The sequence below is a fragment of the Amblyomma maculatum genome, chromosome 1 (assembly GCF_055883805.1).
Source record: "Amblyomma maculatum isolate TAMU_Amacu chromosome 1, ASM5588380v1, whole genome shotgun sequence".
In the NCBI taxonomy this organism is placed as follows: domain Eukaryota; kingdom Metazoa; phylum Arthropoda; class Arachnida; order Ixodida; family Ixodidae; genus Amblyomma; species Amblyomma maculatum.
In genome coordinates, this window is record NC_139344.1 from 50281278 (window position 1) to 50302927 (window position 21650).

General features: G+C 45.9%; 1 protein-coding gene across 4 annotated transcripts in view; it reads left to right on the forward strand.

The window, feature by feature from the left end:
• Window positions 1–21650, forward strand: part of Sec31 (COPII coat complex component secretory 31) — a 182666-nt gene that overhangs the window by 152321 nt on the left and 8695 nt on the right. For 2 of the 4 annotated variants that reach the window (XM_084588117.1, XM_084588118.1), the window contains exon 23: window positions 12056–12241. In XM_084588117.1, the coding sequence (XP_084444243.1) occupies window positions 12056–12241 (186 nt within the window). Of the gene's footprint in view, window positions 1–12055; window positions 12242–18070; window positions 18333–20332; window positions 20411–21650 lie in introns of those variants that run through there. The other 2 variants (XM_084588119.1, XM_084588121.1) reach the window with 2 other exon arrangements.

Sequence of the window (21650 nt, forward strand, 5' to 3'; positions counted from 1 at the left end):
GTCAAGAGTCGGCATTTGAAAACACACTTCGTCATTCACATCGTCGTACTCCTTGCATGCGCTATAGGCCCGGGAGTTGAGCAATGTTGACGATTAGTCTTTCTTGTACATTGCGCTTTCTCGTTTTAATTTAACTTAATCAACACTGTAGTCGTCTACGCACCGTAGCCGCGCGCTGTTGAGGCCACGGATAAGGAAACCAATGCAGCGCTCTTCGTCAGGTAATTCCAGCAGTAATCGGCTGATAACGTGCTGAAATACTCTCCAGGCATACACCAAACTATTTCTAAGCAGAAGCGAAGCTTGCGCTTCAGAATATTCGCACGCGCAAACTGATTTCGAAGGCAGCGTTGCTTGGCGCAGTGTAGGCACGCTGCGTTTTTGCCTACACCCTGCTGATCGCAGCGCCACCTTTGTTTACAAACATGACGCTTGTCTATACATCGAAACTGGCAAGCATAGAACCGTGATGTGGTGAGTGTGGTGCCAGACAAATCTGAACCACCATAACCATAACATTTCGCGAGCATGCATGCGCTGTTGTCCTTCGTTATCCACCATTTGTACGAAGGTAGGAAAGATATCTTCTCCTAGGCTCCGGAGATAGAAAGCAGAAATATTAACGGCACTCTTTTCTCGCATTCGACTAACTCACGTACACTACTTCCTGCGCACCTACGTGGGACAGTGCGCCTCAGAGCCTTGTGCCTCAGCTAGTGTTTATTACTCCTCAGCTGAAGACATAGCAAATGCTCTCTTTGCATTTAATCTGTTGCTGTCATAAGACTGTTTGCAGCTTACATACATTAAAACATTAAAGAGTATCGCCTTGGATGACAAGAATAAGGCTACAAAGGGAAACAAATGCAGGACATGACACTCCGCCTTTTGCGGAAGGATGTGACGCCTTCATGTGGGAGCGGGCGAGAAACACATTGGACGGTAGTGTAGCAGACGACGCGAAAGCATACCATACGAAATGGCCACGCCAACGCAGGTAGAAAGCGAAAGCTCCCCCCTTTTTTGGTACGGGGCGGAAAGTAGTGACAGTATGTCATGTTCACGCAGTATGGGGGAATGTTACAGCGTTTTCACAATCCACTCGTAACGCACGTACATGCTGTCTTCGTATTGTAAGAGCATGTAGCGCGGGCCGTGTTCGACGGGACAGAATGAGACGCTCTCAGTGTGCAGGTTCTCGACAGACAGGAGAGCGTGGAGGCAGAGAGATAAAGAGAGGGGGATCTCAAAGGGCAAAGCAGCCAGGTGTTTGTTGATGCTGCAGAGCTAGGTGGAATCGTCTTCTGTGACTTACGAGCTGCGCATATGCGCTGGGTGTCTTGAGTTTACAAGCTCAATGCGGTCACCGCGCCACCGGCATGGTGCAATGGGCATCGCTTCCTCATGCCGTCATCTAAATGCGTGCAGCTATAGGATTTCATCTACAAAGCTTGGCAGAGAGGCACTTATACATACCCCCTGAAAAGGGCATTGTTTCGGCCGGAATGCACACCTGCAGGCAACGGATTTTTCTGGCAACGGATGATTCAGTGCTGTAGCCGGTTTTTGCCCTCAGAACGGATGTGGTTGCAGTGGTGAAAAGGTTCTCGGTGCACAGAGAATGATCATTCTGTTGTGAAAGGATCCACAACCTTTCTGCCTCCGCCGCGATTTCTGTGGAATCAACAATCGATTTGGTGACACATGCACATCTCCTACATATCGGATGTGCATCTCGGTCAGGAACCAATGCTGTTCTACGTCCAGAGCGATCCACTCTGCAAGTGAACTACAGTCGAACCCAGATATATCGAACTCAAAGGGGATCGCGAAATAGTTCGATATATCGATAATTCGATATACAAAAATCGGCTTGTGACGGCACTTACGATGCCAAAAAACGATACCGTATTTGTCGCGTCAGCAACCCACTTGCATAATGAACCCACCCTGCTCTTTTGCACGGAGAATTTGGAAAAAAAAAAAAGCGTTAAGGCCAGCTCGCTCACATGCAAGCGATTGAGCGATCTCAGGGACGAGCGGCAGCGACAGAGCGAAAAATTTCAAACTTGTTGGAACTGCGTACTGCGTCCCTCTCGCTGCTCGAGCCACCGCGGCAGCTCTAAACTAGGTTTCTGAGTTGCCGCGGCAGAAATCGCAATCGCGAGCGTTTTTGCTTGCATATCGATGGCGCGCGTCACTCCGTTTCGGTCGTCTCATCCACAGCTCATTTCTTGGCAGCGTGCCAAGATGCTGCGCAGCGATAACGTCGCGTTTATCTTTTGATAGCTCCTGCGGAGGCGGGGAGTGAACCTGGCAGAGTGCCCGTGATGGCTTGATTGCACAAGCCTGGTTCGATTTATCACGCCGCACTTGGGGCGGGCGTCATGATCGCAGCAGCTGACCGCGTGCTTTCGTTGATTCATACATGCAAGGATAAACGACTCCCGCAAAAAGAAAAAAAAATAACTGCCGCTTTTAACGTCCGAACAGCACAACGATAAAAAAGAATGACTCGCAAAAAAAAAAAAAATAGAGAGAGAGAGCTGCCGATTTTTAACGTCCACTGGCACCATAGCCACCTCAGCTGCCGCGTGCGCAGAGGGTTCGCAACACACGCTGGAGAAAGCGTTGACGCCTGTCTGAAAACGGGCTGAGCTGGCTTGGCGCATGCGTAGCGCGTGCTGAAGGAGAGAGCTTGGCAAAAGGATGGGCACACCCACGCACATGGCTTGCAAACGTCATGTGTTGGCGCGCGAAAAACGATAACTGCAGATGTGCGCGCCTTTGGGGATTGGGCGCAGCGCTGCCCAGACCAGCCGTCGCCGAACTGGCTCCTCTCATTCCTTCCGCGGGTGGCTTGAAAACAGCACGCGGCAAACGGCCAAGGGTGATGCGATCGCCTTTGGGAAAAGCACACCTTTCAGTGCGTGGTGCGGAGTTCGATATATCGAACGACCGGTGAAATTAAGTTAGATATATGACGCTGCTTTCCTATACTTTTACATGGGATTTTCAAGGGGATATTCCGTGAGTTCGATATAACCAAAATTCGATATATTCGGGTTCGATATAACCGGGTTCGACTGTAGTGTGAACCCTCCAGGAGACTCATTTGCGCCGGGCGGTTTCCTTGTTGTTTCAAACGGTTGGACGAAGACTATGATTATCAAGCTCCCTAACGAAGTGCATCTATTGCGTACACCGAAGGAACCAAATTCGAATGCTTTGGCGAGCGCGAAGGCGAGCCTGTAAGGTAAAAAAAAAATACTGTGCGTCGTGCAAGAGTGTAGTGCGTCATATGCTCCGAGTGGCAAAAACACAGATACTACAGGTGTGTATACATCTAAAGGAAATATGCATATGATGAAAAGTACCTACTGGAGTTTGCACCCAGCCTGTAACGCACCAGTGATAGCTGCAATGAGAATTTCTTCGGTGCGTGTTTGTTTTAGTTGTGCCAGGGCCTGATAATATTAAGCATGTTTTATAGTGGCTGCCACCTGGCTAACAAGAAAAAAAATATGGCGTTTGTTGTATTGCACTGCCGTTCGCGAGACTCATCACCAGCTCAACCACTCTGCTTGCGAACGGCGGTGCATCACAGCAAACACCTAATTTTTCTTTTCTTTTTAGTCAGGCGGCAGTCGCGATAAAACATGCTAAATATTACGGTCTAGCGCACACAGCCACCTGAGATATCTGCGCTACCCGGCCCCTTCACACATAAAGAAAACAAACGACAAAATACATCGCCATCAGGCTCCGTCGCACATAAAGCAAACGTGCCGAACAAATGCTCATTGCGGTTTTCACTGGTGGGTTACAGGCTTGATGCAAACTCCAGTAGATACTTTTCATCATGCACATTTCCTTTAGATGCATACATACCTGTAACGAAGTGTTTTTTCGCACAGTCGAGAGTACGCAGGTCGGTTGCTGAGGTCGGCCATTCACATCTTGACGCTTGGTGGCCCTAATTCAAGCTTCACATCGTTGTTGGTTGTGGCTCGGTGAAGGAAACCTGAAAAATTGCATCTTTCATCCCGGCATTCCTAGAGAGTGGCAACCGTACGCGGCAGATGTGGTTGGCATCGCTTTGCCAAGCCTGTGACGGTCACCGTTCCGCCCGGTGCCGCCAGCCCCCGTGCACTGGCGGCGCCGAGAAACGCCTTCTAATGTGTTTCCATCGGTCACCGCTACGACTTCGCGCATGCGCAGAAAACTCGCGCAAAAGGCGGATTAACTTGACATTCAGAAGAAATCACTTGACAAAAACGGTCTCGGTGGCGGCGTTACAGGGTTAACGCGGTGCCGCTGTAGTGGGTTCAGGAAATAGGTTATTATGAGGAACGGCCTTGTACGCAATTTGGATTTTATCACTATAGTTCTTACGACAGTCGGATACAAACAAATCAAGCCTGCATTAACACTTGTGGCTAATGGACAATATTAAGCTCTGGTTCATTGAAGAAAATAGACTGAATGACTTCCTTTAAGTTAAAAGACAGCTTCATTCTATGCCACATGGGAAGGCTTCGAATAAAAAAAGAAAAATCTGTAGCAGTCGCCACACACAATTCCCCGTGGCAAAAAATAGTTCGCTGTTAAACATTTGCTATCCTGGGTGCCCGTGGATAACACATCACAAGAGCAACCACGTCCGGCAAGTCCGAGCCCATTGCAGGGTCGGCTTAGATGCGAGCAGCATGCTGCTCGACAAGTGTCCTGGTCCGGTGAAAAAGCCAGAACGCCGGGAGGACTGCGGGGGGGAAACCGCAGTACGCTGTCACGTCAGTGAGACCGGGCGGCAGCTGGGGATGACCGCTAGGAAACCGCTGCCTTGGCAGCGGCGTGGCGGTTAGGGCTTAGGGGCCATCTGAGGAGATGGCACACCGAGGACTGTGAGCGGGGAGCCCACGGGACACTGTCTCTTGGGTAAATCCTGGAGGCAGCGGAAGGAACCGCAGTGGCACCTCAGCCGAGGCAGAGGCGCGGCGGAGGACGCTAGAAAACATTTTCTGGCTACTTAAATACCAAGTTGTGCACCAGATCAAAATATAAGTTCAAGATTTCATATATCTGGCTTGTTCGGTATATAGTCAAATATCAAAAAATGATTGCATTTTCTGTTCAGCAGAGTAATTCCCATAGTTAGCAACTGCTATAACCTTACATTTATAGTGTTCATAGTGTGGCAATATTTTTGGCAAAATTTAAGTGAAAAGTGGCTACTTATGGCGACATTTTTCCCGCCATCTGGTGACATTGACCCAAACCTCAGTGGCAACCCTGAGTGTGTGTTGTGAATGCTCTGCGCGTGGCGGCTGATGTGCGATGCACATCTCATGTCGTAGTGCTGCACGTGCGTAAGCTACGGCAGCTGCGGACGCTAAGAACCGGCAGTTGTTTTTTTTTCCTTTCCTTTCCTTTCCCTTTTTTTTTTTTTTTTTTTAGTCTTTCATCCTTGCCGTCCTGCTGAACGGGCGGCGTAGCGTACACTGTGAAGGCTGCGGACGTTAAGGAGCTGCAATCTTTTTTTTTTTTTCTTTTGCGAGAGTCGTCCTTACTTGTCGTGCTGAACGTGCGACGCAGCGTAAGCCATGGCGGCTGTGGACGTTAAGAAGCGGCAGGCATTTTTTTTCTTTTTCGCGAGAGTCGTCCATTCTTACTCTATTATTCAATGAAAGCACGTGGTCAGCAGCGATCATGACACCGACTTTTAGCATTGTTCGCTTCAAACGGCAATTGCAGCTATCACGCTTCCAATGATTTTATGGCAGTGGACTATGCCCGCCCCAAGCCCGGCGTGATAAATCAAACTAGGCTTGTGCATTCAAGCCATCACGGGCACTCTGCCAAGTTTGCTCCCTGCCATCGTAGGATCTATCAGAAGTATAGTTGACGACTGAGTTTTCAGACACCCAATTTTTCAGACATGCTTGATTATTCAGACATTTTCCCGGCCCCAGGACATACCTTATAAAGTCAATGTATTACGCTGCTGAAAATTTCGGATACTGTAAGGAGGGGCTGTTCGATTTTTCGTACATTCCAAGCATCAGCTGGGCCAACTGCCACACATTTTGAGCGGTGTTGCCGCCATCTTGTTTGTTTACTTTTTCCTTCGATAGCCTTGAAACCGGTGCCGTTCTTGCGCGCCGCTCCTCAGCTAAACTGACGCTGGATCCAGGCTATATTATTTGCCTAGCAGCTTCCGTTTTTGGGACGTTGCTGCTCGCCACCGGAGTGTTTTTTTTTTTCTTTTAGCGTGATCGCCTCGACTGGTCTGTTTCTCTGTGTTTGCTGAGCGTAGCGAGTAGGCCTAGCCGCGGTCAGGCTGATACGAGAACTACGTTCTGTCGCTACTGTGGCCCGCATTTAATCGAATCGGCTTCAGATCTTCAAGAAGCTTTTTCTGGATTTTATAAAAAGTTTTCTTTTTTTTTTTTTTTTTTTTCCTGCAACGCGGCGGCGAGAAGGCACTCAACGCAGTCGGTGTTGTGATCCAGTGGTTGGTAGCGGTGGTGGTGTGCCTCGACAGTGGGAAAACCTACTCTGTCGATTTGCTTGGAGCACTTAGTATGCTCGCTGATGTGTGGAAGTCGGTGGCACCCACAACGCTGCACGATTGCTTCCGTCATGCGGGATTTGTGCTGAATGACGAGTCTGCTGCCTTGGATGAGGAGAGCGTCGTCGAGCAGCTGTCAGGCAGCGAGCAGCTCATTCACTACCTTCGCACTGCTGGTGTCGAAATTTCATCGGCCCTCTTGTTTTCGGAGTTCACAGACTTGGACCACGAGTTGGAACTGTGCGCTGGGCTCACAGATGCAGAAATTATTCGCCAAGTGCTTGTGGAGTCTGAGAGTGACGACGACGATGACTCACCTGCAGCAGCGCAGCCGACGCAAGCTGTGCTGATGCAAGCGTAATTCAGGCGGACCTCTTAGCACGGAAGCGGAGCGTGGTGCAGAAAGGCATTCATGACTTTTTCCGGCCTCAAAGTGAAGAATAGGCAATAAATGGAGTTTTTTTGGTGCACATTTGTTTTTTCGGACTGCCTGATTTTTCGGACATTTTCGTGGTCCGTTGAGAGTCCGAAAAATCGGTCGTTGACTGTATAGTCAAAAGATAAACACGCCGTGATGTTACCGTTGCGTAGCATTTTGGCGCGCTGCCAATAAATGCCAATAAACGGAGGGATTTCAAATTCTCGGGGGCAAAAGTGGGGGTGTGGGTTCATTATGCGAGTGGGTTGATTACACGACAAATACAGTATAATTTTTCATGATCGCAACTCGCGTCTCAACCTGATTTCTGTATATCGAATTATCTATATATCGAACTATTTTGTGATCCCGCTTACGGTGGAGGCGAAAAGCAAAGGCGCCCATGTGCTGTGCGATGTCGATCCCCTTCGAGTTCTATATATCCGGGTTCGACTGTATAAATGAGCTAAAATAGCCATGATGTATTGCATCCCTGTTTGGAATGGATTAGAGTGAGAGAAAGAGAGATTTGAGGAGAATGTAGGGAATGAGCAAAACAAATGCTCCAGAGTTTCTTCATCAACACATTCCGAGCATGAAAGAAAGTCTCCAGGATGAAGAAAGGTAATCCAAGAGTAGGGAAATTCGCTTGAAGGCGAGCGCCATTTAAGGCGAAGAGTTAAGCACAAACTGCTTTACGAAGCGGCGAACGTCTCGGAGCCGAGGTCCAGGCAGCACCGCGCGTGCGCGTCTGCTGTCCATGAAGGCTGAGGAGAGACTGATGCAAGAGGAGAAATGCCGAAGTTGAGGACGCGCGAGTGACACACGACTGCTCAGTTCGGAGTAACACACGCTTGTACAACATTGCTTGGTGAAGGCCGCAACGTCTCCAACTGGGACACACCCCACTCTCTCACCGGTTGAATCTGTGCAGCCGCTCCGCCCCCTCATAGTTAAGTCTCGTAATGCGGCTGTCGCCACCTTCTCTTTCCTCTCAAATTTACGGCGACATGGACAAAGAGAGATAGAGAGAGCGAATTCTTCTGCAGCTGCACGGACGCTCCGCCTCCTCAATACCGAGCCATACGACGCACGCGTCGCCAATTTCTTTTCCTCCACTTCAAGTTCACGTTTTGGAGAGAGAGTGAGCGGCTTCGGGCAGACATTGGCAAAATCTGTGATTGCGGCTAGTAGTGCTACGCATTAAAAAAACAAGCTGAAGGTACAAATTCAGTTAAATCCATCACACTGATTATCTGCATTATAAGCTTGAATCTGCCTTTTGCGCGAGGATGTGGCGCCATCATGCGGGAGCGGGCGGGAAACACATTGAGCGGCAGTGTAGCAGACGATGCGAAAGCGCACCATACGAAATGGCCACGCCAACACTGGTAGAAAGCGACAGCTTCCCCCCTTTTTTGGCCTCGGAGCGGAAAGTAGTGACAGTGATTGCAGCATATCATGTTCACGCAGTATGGGGGAAGGTAGAGCGTTTTCACAATCCACTCATAACGCACGTACGCATATACTATCTTCGTATTGTAAGAGCTTGTAGCGCGGGCCGTGTTCGACGTGACAGAATGAGACGCTCTCAGCGTGCAGGTTTTCGGCAGACAGGAGAGCGTGGGGGCAGAGAGAGAGGGATCTCAAAGGGCAAAGCAGCCAGGGGTTTGTTGATGCTGCAGAGCTAGGTGGAATCGTCTCCCTGTGACTTTGAGCGGCGCATATGCGCGGGGTGTCTTGAGTTACCGAGCACAATGCAGTCACCGCGGCGCCGGCATGGTGCAATGGGCGTCGCTTCCTCCTCGCGTCATCTACAACCGTGCAGCTATAGGATTTCATCCACGAAGATCGGCAGAGAGGCACATATACACACCCCGTGAAAAGGGCATTGTCCCGGCCGGAATGCACAGCTGCAGGAAACGCACTGCATTTTTCTGGCAATGGATGATTCAGAGCTGTAGCCGGTTTCTGGCCTTAGGAGTCAGAACGGATGTGGTCGCAGTGGTGAAAAGGTTCTCGGTGCGCAGAGAATGGTCATTCTGTTGTGAAAGGATCTCCAACGTTCATTTCTGCCTCCGCCGCGATTTCTGCGGAATCAACAACTTGGTGACACATGTGAATCTCCTACATATCGGATGCGCATCTCGGTCAGGAACCAACCCTGTTCTACGTCCAGAGCGATCCACTCTGCAAGTGAACGAGCATGAACCCTCCAGGAGACTCATTTATTGTGCCGGGCGGTTTCCTTGCCATTGCAAACGGTTGGACGTAGACGACGATTATCAAGCTTCCTAACGAAGTGCATCTGATTGCGTACACCAAAGAAACAAAATCCGGATATTTTGCCGTGCACGAAGGCGAGCCTTTAATTTAAAAAAAATACTGTGCGTTGTGCAAGTGTCAAGTGCGTCATATGCTCCGAGCGGCAAAAACACAGATACTACAGGTATGTATGCATCTAAACGAAATATGCATGATGAAAAGTACCTACTGGAGTTTTCACCCAGGCTGTAGCGCACCACGGATAGCTGCAATGAGGATTTTTTCGGTGCGTGATTGCTTTAGTTGCGCCGGGGCCTGAAGGCAATGTATTTTGTCCTTTCTTTTCTTTATGTGCGAAAGGGCTAGGTAGCTTAGATATCACAGGCGGCTCTGTGCGCTAGGCCGTAATGTTAGCATGTTTTATCGTGACTGCCTGACAAGAAAAAAAATACGGCGTTTTAATGCACTGCCGTTCGCGAGCCTCATGACCAGCTCAACCACTCGGCTCGCGAACGGCGGTGCATCACAATAAACGCCCAATTTTTCTTTTCTTTTTAGTCAGGCGGCAGTCGCGATAAAACATGCTAAATATTACGGTCTAGTGCACACAGCCACCTGTGATATCTGCGCTACCCGGCCCCTTCGCACATAAAGAAAACAAATGACAAAATACATCGCCATCAGACACGCCGAACAAATGCTCATTGCGGCTATCACTGGTGGGTTACAAGCTTGGTGCAAACTCCAGTAGATACTTTTCATTATGCACATTTCCTTTAGATGCATACATACCTGTAACGAAGTGTTTTTCGCACAGTCGAGAGTACGCAGTAGGTAGCTAAGGTCGGCCATTCACATCTTGACGCTTGGTGGCCCTAATTGTAGCTTCACGTCGTTCTTGGCCGCGGCTCGGCGAAGGAAACCTGAAAAACCGCGTCTTGCATCTTGGCGCGCTTAGAGAGTGGCAACTGTACGCGGCAGATGTGGTTGGCATCGCTTTGCCAAGCCTGTGACGGCCACCGTGCCGCCCGGTGTCGCCAGCCCCCGTGCACTGGCGGCACCTCAATGTGTTTCCATCGGTCGCCGCTACGACTTCGCGCATGCGCAGAAAACTCGCGCAAAAGGCGGATTGCAAAGACATGAAAAACCATTCCAGTTTTAACTCGTTTTCTCATCAGTGCTGTACATCTTTTGCTGCATAGTAGATGTCAACTAAGAGAAAATTTTTTTTGTTGGTGCCTTTACTTTTTATTGAAAAATATTGCCTTAGTTACACAAATATGCAGCACTTCAAAGTAAAGTGAAATGAATGGGCTTTTTAAAACATGCATTCTGAAATATTTGGTTGTAATTTGATTTGACTGATAGAAAGTTTATATAATTGCAACAGATATATGATTAGGTGTGGCCTGCTCCTGGTGCACAAATTTTGAGGGTAACAAAAAAGTATTATGCTAGGTAATATATACACACTCAAAAGCCAGTATAAAAATTGAGCGCCACTGCAATTTGAGAAGTCTGGAATAATACATACGATTCTATTCCATCCGAAAACTATTCCATTCCATCTTCTTTGCCATTGGCTGGTTAAAATTTGAATCTGTGCATAATAAGGTTGCGTTGCGGGACGTCACAAGTAAGTTCACATAGTCGTCATCTCATACGCAATTTTAATATCATCGCCGAGGGAATGAAATAGATTTTCGAATCGCTATATTATTTTTTGGGGGGGGGGGGGGGGGAGAGAGTGGGCATTATATGCATTTTGTGCCATTATTCTGGGCTGTGTGAAAGACCAGTTTGAAGGCCTTGAACCTACTCAAAGGCCTAGAAACAGTAGGCAATTTTTTATTGAACGAAAATGTCCTCCTATTATTCCCGCAGTGGCTCAGAAATTTAGACTCAATGAGCTCTTAAATGCTGGCTGGAAGATGGAAATTTGCAGACTAGTTTTGTTCACACAGCTTCCTGGCAAAAAGTGTTGGCTACTGAGGACATGTTGGCATCATACTTTTTATGCAAACTTCATGTAGAAATGGGCATACATGGCATGCAAAAGACGCATTGCAAATTTTAAAAACTGGGAGTTTAAGGTTTAACGTATGTCACATTCTACCACGAATGTTTTGAAGAGAAGGTTTCGTAGTTTTCAGACATTTGGACGTCATTCTGTGATTCTAATATATGAAGTATGCAGGGAAAGTGTGCAACGTAATTTAACGCTAGCATTTAAAAGGATGACGTAATCCCATACTAAAAGTTTGCACTTTTGCTCAGTACATCAGAGTGGTGCAGAGAAACTCTTAATGACGTCATTGTTGCCGAATATTCAGATTTCCGCTCACTTTGCCCTCATGCTGTCATGAGTCGTCCAATGATGGTCAACAACTTCTGATGAGCTATATATTCGGAGGTAGTGGTTTGCTCCCTTCCAGCAGCTTTTCTAATCGCTTTAAGCGTAACGCCACTATACATGACGTAATCGTTGCTACCTTAGCCTGGTGCTGTGCAGTGTGGAGAAGTGCAAACACCCACATCACTTTATTCAATGATTACATTGGCAATTCCAATGCTAGCACAAGAAGGCTTCGCGTTCTTTTACCGCAAGTTTTATACATTTCACCCATTTAGTCTTGCCAAATCCTGAAACCTCTTCAGCTTCCTAAGGAGCTGTAAAGTCATTTGAGTAATGATGTATGTTAACCTCTGTGCACTAAGTTTGTGGTTTTTTTTTTTTTTTTTGGTGTGAAACTTGCTGGCATTTTTGGGATAAGCTGTCAAAAGTGCCTTTTCATTGACAGCATTCACAAGGCACGACCGTGCAGACATTTGACCTGGCTTCACCAATTACGACACCCCTCGTGGGAGCTCCAGCGCCAGCTGTGCCCGAAACAGCATCGACATTTCAGGGAGGCTATGTTCCGCTCCCAGTGCCACAGTTTGCCTCCCAGCCACTGCCTTCAGGGACTCAAGTGCTGCCGCAGCAGGTTAGTGTTGGATTTACTGCACGTAGAGGCTGGTCCCAGACAACCATATCAGATCCAGGAGATGTCCATAAAATGCATCCCTCAAAATATTTAATATTCAGAGGATCTCCATAAATACCCACAATTGGTCCAGTGGATATTCCAGAGATGTCCCTATTGTCTCACAGCGGACGTCCACATGGACATTCATTATGATGTCTAGAGGACGTTGCCAAATCAAGTCTCTGGACATTGCATGGACATTGCCAAGATGTACAAGCATGCACTTTTAGCAGAGCTAGGGATAGCTGTTGAGCAAAACGCATAGCGTGAATAATAGTTTTATTCACAAAAAGACTGCAAGCTTTCAAACACCTTCCCCTCTTCATGGGTTTCAGTTTGCGTCCGTGCTTGTGCCTCCTGGAAAATATGAAAGATGAAGTGAACAATAAAGTGAGGCATTAAGAAATTGACAGGTAACAGAAAATAGTCACAAAAAAAGGCTGCATGCACAAAACAAACTTGTCTGAAAGCTGGGAACAGAACTTACAGCTATATAAAAGTGAAAAAAAAAAATGGATGTAAAACTTTTACGTGCGAAGAAAAGCCTATTAACATGCCCGTAGTTAGAGGAATGTAAACATTTCGCAACCTGTTGTCTCTGTAACAAGGATAGTTGGCAATTTGTGTTCACTTCTTTTTCAGTTAAGGTTGGAAGTTGTTTCATAGTGTAAGCTGCACTATTCAGGCTGCAACTTCAGATTTCACCTCTCTGGGACTGAATGACTTCAACCTAATATTTATTAAGCATAGGTGTCGACTAAAATGTGAGACATACTGTGCCTTCCTTTCCCCAAAAACCAACTAAAATGTTTTTTAACAATAGCGAAATGAAAAGGTGGTGTTAAGGCATTCTCGCATCTACTTTTAATGAGAAGCTTGAGCACCCCCCTAATTCAGACCGTATACAGCCTTGGTAGACCATGCAAAATCACGCTTGAGCTTTCGCTCATTTAAATTTGTTCAAGCCATGCTTAAACAGGCATCTAACGAGTATGTACACACACAGTTTTGTACAAAATAGTGGCTAAATTTTCATACCTTGTTTTGCAAGCCTTTCCTGTTGCTGTTTAAGATAACATGGACCATGTTGGAGCCATTTCTTTATAACTGCTTGCACATCATCCACTGTTGCAACATACCGCATGCTTGGCTTTGCAGCCACTGAAACAAATACAGCAGTATAGTAGCTGTGGTTCATTATTAAAATACCAAAAAGAAGGAAAAATTGTTGCCAGCCGCTGCAATTGCTATTTAATAAATTAAGCACCTGAGTACTGAGCTGCAGCCAGCGGAAATAAAGGAACAGGGAGAGGAAAACAAGGGCAAGTAGAGCGTAATGACAGCAAGACAGGAAAAGAGTTTCATACACTCTTCATAATATCCAGAAAAATGTACAGTGTGAACAAGCTAGCTAGCACCGCACGCATGGCAAGACAGCTATCTTATTCTCTGAAGTGAGCTAATAAGAGCCAGCCTAGCTTTTCACAAACTTGGAACAAAAAAATGGCAAAGCAGCAACCCATTCTGCGATGAAGGCATGCAAAAAGTGATGTTAAAAAAAATTATATAGCAGGGAGATCGCGGCCTTCTGCGTAATGTTCTCTTCTAGTATCCACTCCCGCAAAATGCACTTTATGTCAATATCTGCAATGTTGCTCGCACATTTGCTAGGCGTTGGAAGCGCGCAAAATGGCTCGCCGCTTAAAGAAAAAGCTAGAGGTTCCGACGACGCAGGTGATCCTTGCGCGGCGGGAATAAACTCTAGGTCAAACATGACAGAGGTGGGCTCCCGGCTGTTATTGCGGGCTAGCTCTCCAACTACCATTTCTGGTTTATGCACTTCTGCACACTCGTCGGGTTCACCAAGAGCAGAAAACGTGGCACGAGTATTCCTCGCAGCTGCGCGTGCTGCCCATGTCTTCGCTCTTGCTTTAGGCATAGCAGATAAAGTCATGCTCTTAGGTGATGCTGAAACGTACGTAGCTTTGAAGAAACATACTCCACAAACAAGGCAATTCACAGGGCGATTAACAACTTGAAATGACTGCTGCTGTCAACTTCGTCAGCGAAGATGTGGCCATGTGACGCGCGTGCGACGATATGCGGCTGCCAGCAACTCGGAGAGTGGTTGAGGCGATGTGAGCTTGTGTCAGCTATGCAACATATGCATGCCAAGCACAATGACACTTCCAGCTTCCGGGGATCGCTTCCGGTTGTACAGGAATGTACTGGTAGGGTGCAGAACTATTACACCAAGCGCGAGCTGCAATACTGGGAAGCGCCAAGATTAGCAGACGTTCCCAAAATACGACGCCACTCGACTGCTGAGTGTATTGAAATAGGCATGTACTACAGCATGAGTCATCTGTGGACACACGTCCGCGTTGCACTTAAATTGACCGCGTCTTATCGCTCGCAGGGACAGCACGTGCATTGCGTTATTGTGTTATGGTGGCTGCGCAGCGGAGGCAGGGAAGGGAACGAGGCGAACGCCGCGGATGCCATGAAAGAAAAAAAAAAGCCGTGCTACTCCGCGCTAACTTTGTGGTAGAGTTGCCGAAGATCTCATGAAAGTACAGCGCGTCGCCCAATAAACGCATTATTCATGTTCATAACAAATGTATCATACAACAAGCCTGCAGGCAAAGCATTTAATATTTTTCGCTCGCCACAAAGAATGCACTATTTCTTGATCGCGATTGTAGGCAGCGAGTCTCTCCAAGTCCTCCTCAACCTCTCCGGTACGAGCAACGAGCTGCCCACATTTTTATCATGCACTACGGCATGAGTCATCTGCGGACCGCGTCTTCTCGCTCGAGGGGGTATGGGGGGGGGGGGGGGGGGCGGCTGTGCAGAGGAGGCAGAGAAGGGACAACAGGGTCTTGAAGATGAAATTGAGGGGTTTTACTTGAAGACGTTGTCTGCCTTTCCACTTAGTCCAAATCAAAATTTAAAGCAATAATCTGCTGAACTATGCATGTCCACTGAAAGTCATATTATAACATCGAAGTTGTGTACACTAGTGTGATATCTTCACGACCACACAAAGGTAAGGTCATGAGGATATCCACCAAAAGTTGATCTTTTAATAATGGACGCATGGACATCTTATAGGTGTACAAAAATGACGTTTGATATTGAGACCTTTTGTGAAGATCCTATGGATATATTGCTGGTTGTGTGGGGTGAAACATTTCAGATTAACGGCAGGAATCTTGCCAACCTGAAATGGATGATGGGATTGAATCTGCATTTTTTAGTGTTTTTTGTTCATTGTGTTCTGGTATACACTATGGTGTTCATTGCTCTGCCTCATTGTGCATTATTAGCTGGTTGATGGCATCATTGAGTGTTGATGGCAATTTGTAGTTTTTAAGTTTCTACACTGTTATTCTTGTTGTGACCTACAATGCACGAGTGCACGCCAGACTTTGCTGTTAGGTTTTGCAGTGTTGCTGAGACTTGCCACTCTTATTCTCCTTGCACTGCCCTTGCTCCTTCAGTTCTAGCAAACTGACTGACTTACGGAGGCTCTGGCAAAGTGAGACATCAATAAGTAAACCTTTGAACATAAATTGGCAGGTTCATGGGCAAAGGCAAGAGATGGGAGTGACAGTGAAGGAGCTACTAAGTAGCGCAGAAACAACAGACCACTAGAGGTCATGGTACTGGCTAGCACCAGAGTTAATCTTGAGAGCATGCAATACCATTCGCTCATGTGTGTTACTGTATGCAATAATGCAGTGAAGTTGTCCAGGTTCATGTTGTGTTCCTAAAACAGATTAATTGTTGGAAACTTACATTCAAAAGGCTGTAATGGTTGTTAGTAATGTTAGCTAGAAATATTGCAGCAATTGCGTTGAACACCTCTTGCAAATCTATTGCCTAAGTTTACTGCATGGAGTTTCTATGTATGCTGTTGTAACTGAAAAGGATAGTATTCTTTTAGTATTCATACTATTGTAGTTGGGGTACATATTAATGGTGTAGCATTCTTGTATTAAAAAAAAACTCTTACACAGAACCAAGTCTTAGAATATGATTGAATCTTTTTCATTTCTTGACAAAACAGAAATTCGTAATAAAGCCTGGCAGCAGGCCATGATGCATTGCAGCTGTCACTTCATAAGTAGTGAGCCCATAAACAAGATTGCGGACAGAGTATTGAAGCTTTCACAGGCTCCTTTTTAGCATGCAAGGAAGCCTTCTAGTGGTAAAAAGAATGCTGCTTTTACTGTTGTCGTTTGCATGTATAATGTTAAATGTTCCAGGAGCAAGGGACGGACACATTTTCAGTGTTTTGCTTGGATCCATGCAACCCACATCCCTTTCATGTCCTTTGCACACCTTTTACACTGGAAGTGAAAGCTACTGAACTTCTGAAGGTCATTTACTTCTGTAGCAAAGGCCATAGGCATAGGCAATGTGTGTGGCTGTGGCTTTATACAAACAGGTGTATAGCTGCTGCGTGTTTTCTGTAGCTGAGATCTGTGCTTTTGTATCAAGTAAGTGTTTGTATGTAAGTGGGCGGGACTTAGGTTTGCAGTGGTCAGAACTTTTTTTGCATCACCAACTGTAAAGTTGTCTATATGTGTCCATTTTGTTTTGTTATGCATGTGCCGTGTTAGTTATTTTGTGTCCCATCTGTTTGTTATGTGTCCTGCTTCAGCAACAACCCTAGCAAAGGGTGCAGTGTATTAAAACAAGTAAAAATTAGGATGTTGAGATTTTGTACCAACGGAAATCTGGAAACAACTCCAAGATATTGAGCTAAAGCGAAGAGAGGTTCTGTGCTGGTGTGCACTTTCTGTTCCTTAATCTTGCAGCAGCCCAATCAAGCCTGCGGTACATAAAAGTGGATACTTATTAAAACGTTAAAGAATTACTTATTACTTGTTAAAACTAATATCATAACATTATGGAAATAAGTTCTTCATTGATCATATCACTGCTAAGGACTCCTATGAAACCAAGAGAGATTGTAAAGGTACATTAGGACACACCTCATGATCTCTGGGCAGCTGCAGTGTTATCTGGTTTGTAATATAATTACATTGTTTAGCTTTCATTTGTTCAATTGGTGGGCAATTGTGTTTTTTCTTTAGATATGATTATTGTTATTATATGGATTCCTTTTAAGACTGATGAGGACTTGTGCGTGTTAAGGTGTTAAGGTGCTCTATTACTGAGCTGGGAGGACAATTCTAGCCATGGCAGCCAGGTTTTGATAGAGGTAAAACACAAGGCGCCCATGTAATGTGCGACACCTGTGCGTGTTAGGGACCATTTGGGGGGAGGGGAGGGAGGGATTATCCGGAGCCCTCCACTACGGCATGCATTATAGGCTGAGTCAGTTTGGGATACTAAACCTCGTATGACCAAAGACCAAACCTTTGGCACCGTGATCCGGGGCCAGGCCATCCACATTAATGGTATTTATTGGCTCGTCACCTTATGCTGACTTGCCAAATTGTGCATATGGAGTAACTTTTTCATAAATTCCACAGAATAAACTCAGTCATCGATTCTGTTGTGAGATTTAGCCAACCGTGTAACAAGATATCTGCACGGTGTTTCCTAAATACTGACTACAGTCATATAACTAATCACACTAGGCCGTAAGGCATCGTTTGTTATTTTGAAATACTATCATAATGAAAATTCTGCGTTTACTCAGTCAGTCAGTTCAGTCGTTTAGTCGTGTTCGACTCTTCTTGACCCTATGGACCTTGTCACGCCACACTTTCCGGTCTCTATCTTCCTAACATCACATAACTTCATCTGCAGCGCCTCGAGGATGCCATCTAACCATCGTGTTCGCTGCCTACCCCTTCTCCGGCGACCCTCAACCTTTCCCAACATCAAATCTTTCTCCAACGACTCCTCTCTTCTCATCAGATGACCAAAGTAGCTGAGCTTTAACTTCAGAATTTGACCCTCCAATGAGCAGTCAGGGTTTATGGTCGACAATATCGACTGATTTGATCTCCTGGCAGTTACTAGCCAGCGGTCAATCCTAAGTAATAAAATGACATACCTTGGCAGGAGGCATGTGTAAGCAAAATCTCAAATAAAAATGTTGCACTAACTTCAAAACTGATTTATTTGAAAAAATAAGTTATTTTCTTCTGCAACATGCAGCACACACGACCACAGCACATACACCTTACACATTGTACAACATCTCATCGGTGTCGCGCAATAATCATCGCAATAATCGTGTGATCTCTGCCCCGCCGAACCGGTCGTCTCGGTGCGGCCGCATGCGTGCGGAGCGGGTCAAAAAAGCAACCGTACAGCGGCCTTAAAGCACCTGCCCGAGCCCATGCGCGAGCGCGCAATAGCTTTGGCCAAGGAGGCGCTTCATCTTTATATTCAAAAGCAGCGGAGGCTATCTAGACAGAGCGAGCGCCACAGCTCCAGCGTAGCTGCTGCGGTTGAGTACTTGGGCCCTCTGATATTTTTCAAAATCACCCATGTTTTGTCATAGGTCTCTGTAGCCAAAGCAGCTCCTATTGAAACCTGATCGTGCATTTTACTCCGCAGCAGTAAAGGGGCTCTCACCCAATTCCGCAAGTCTCTTTACGAGAATATGTAGAATATGTTACTCTAATCATACACTTAGTGTTAAGTCTGCTTACGAGAAGTATGGAAAAGCTGGCATAACAAGCCTGCCGTCCCGGACGACGAAGAAACGGGTGTGCCAGCGCTGCCGAAACCGCGCCTCTCCATCTCTGTCCAGTTGATCAGAGAGATACTTCCACAATAGAAGACGCAGTCGCTGCAGCGCTGGGTACATGGCCCTGGCTGGTTGTCTACGGACTTCAGCAAAGCAACGCCTCTTCCACAGCAGAATATATATACAGGCAACATCCCATCGGTGTTGAGCAATAATCATCGCAATAATCGTGTGATCTCTCGCAAACTTCGCAACAAGAAAAAATACCTTCCTGCACACGCGAATGGCACGAATGACCGACTGGGTAACGACACATAGCACAAAGAAAAAAGGCTAGGCCTCCTGGCTAATGCATATCAATCCATAGCTTCATGATGGGGCTAGGAGCTGGCACTAGATATGCTGATGACGATAGCTGCAGATGTAGATGATGATAGACAGTGGTTAGTTACTGCTCACGGACCATACACACAGAAATGGCGATTTCTGTTTCATGCAAGAGTTGCGAGCTGCGGTGCTGTTAATTTTTGCTGAATTCATAATACTGATGTTCCCAGATTATTGAAGCAAAAATAAGATACATACGTTATTCTGAAATATAGTTATTTTGAAATTCGTAATTTTGAAATAGTTCTGCATTGAAAACATAGGAAATCTGTTCGGGATTTGTTCAAAATTCGTTAATTTAAAAAATTTGTTAATGTGGTGATCGTTGTAACGATATTTGACTACATTATCATATTGTTGGAAAGACTAAATGCGCTTTAGTTATCACGTGCAAAGCTACCTGAAGTACATAGTTGCGTTACTATGTTGGAATAACACAAGCAGAGCTAAATAAAATAACCAGAATTCAGTTTTTTATTTTTTTTTGAGGAGTTCGTTAAACAGTAGTCTTTAAAAAGATTGAAGCTGCTTTGTTTTTTTCGTGTGTGTGTTGTGTGTGTGTGTGTGTGTGTGTGTGTGTGTGTGTGTGTGTGTGTGTGTGTGTGTGTGTGTGTGTGTGTGTGTGTGTGTGTGTGTGTGTGTGTGTGTGTGTGTGTGCGTACATGCAAGTGCACATACGTTGTTGACATTTGTAACACTTTTTTCAAATTCTTTTCTTTCAAGCCACATAACAGCTACATGGTGTGGAGTCAAAGAAATATTAAGTGTTTCAGCTGGTAAAATAATCAAGCAATTCCTTTTTCTGTTTTTCTGGGTGTGTGTTGCTTTTTGTGGGTGTCTCTTTTTGTCTGTTTTGTTGACTGTAGAAGACCATTGGCGGGAAAGCGTTGTGCTTTTGCTTTTCTGGTGGGTTTTTTTATCGCTTGTTGGCTGGCTTACTTATGTTTTTCTTTTTTGTTTGCTGGGTTTCTCTGTCGGTGAAGGATGTTCCTCCTCACCTTTCAATCCTCAATCCACTCGCCACTGTAAGTAAACGTCATCAATAACTGAGGAGTGTAATGCTAGTGGCTGCAACAGGGTGTTTGCAAAAGTGCGTGACAAGTCCAGACTTGAAAATGTTACTCAGCTCCAACTGAATGGGAGTATAGGTGGTCGGTGGAATAGAAGTACTTCGTCATTTGCTTGTGCAACCAATGGGATTTCTTCTCCCATAATGTGTGCCGTGATATGTGCTTGACTGTGCCATGATAGGGTGCTTGACTACTGAAACCCAAAGACACGGTATCAAATCTTGGCCACGTTTTAACGAAGTTAAAACGTCAGGCACTCGTTAAATATGCGATGTTAGTGTACGCTACAGAATCTCAGGTGTTCTATCCTGGCATGACGTGATGACGTGCCATGTGGTGCTTCACTTAGTTTTCCGGCCTACTTGCACGCAGCAAGCCTCACGGTGGCTGTCAGTGCATTGATTTCGTACGAGGCCTAGCATTACGAGCGAGCTTTTCTGCGTAGTTGTGCAAAGTAGAGAAGTTAATGCATGGGACAAGTGCCAGCTTCTACCGTGTGAAAATGTTTTGATACTTTGCCACAATTTTAAGGAAATGAAATATTCTCAATTTCTTTATGTTTAGGAGGTTCGAATACTAATTGCAAACTATTTTTAAGTGTCTAATAATCTCACACCCCTAATTTTTACTCTTCTTCCTGAAGAATAGCCTGCTTTAGATCGAAGTCAGTGCAAAAAATAAATTGTTTTGTTCTTCTTTGTTATGTCACTGAGAACCGTCAAGATGTCACTGAGAACCGTCAAGCTCTGGACTGGTCACTTACTCCGCCCAAACTCCCTTTTGCAACTGCCGTGATTGCAGTGATGCATAGTGGCTTGAAACACCTGCCATGTTAAGGACTTTCTGCCTGGTGTGCATGTGCATGGCTGGTACTAACACTCGTCGTGTCCTGACCATGTTTCTCAGTTGTGCTTGCATTTCTGCTGCTACAGCGGTAGTACTCCCATAGCTAAAGGCTGTTGTGTACTGTGAGAAGAAATTGAAACTAGTACTAACCAGATGGGAATGTTGGGCAATATTTAGTTGTCCACTTAGCAACAGTTCAGCATTCTCCAAATTGAGATGATACTTAAATGCTGCATGAATACTATAGGCATCTAGGCATTTTCATATATCAGATGCATACTAACATAAGTAGCATTTCTTGCTGTGTTCAATCACATTTGATGTTGTTTGGTTAGTACATGTGAGAAGGCATGACATCTATTAAAATTGCGTAAGCATGTTACCG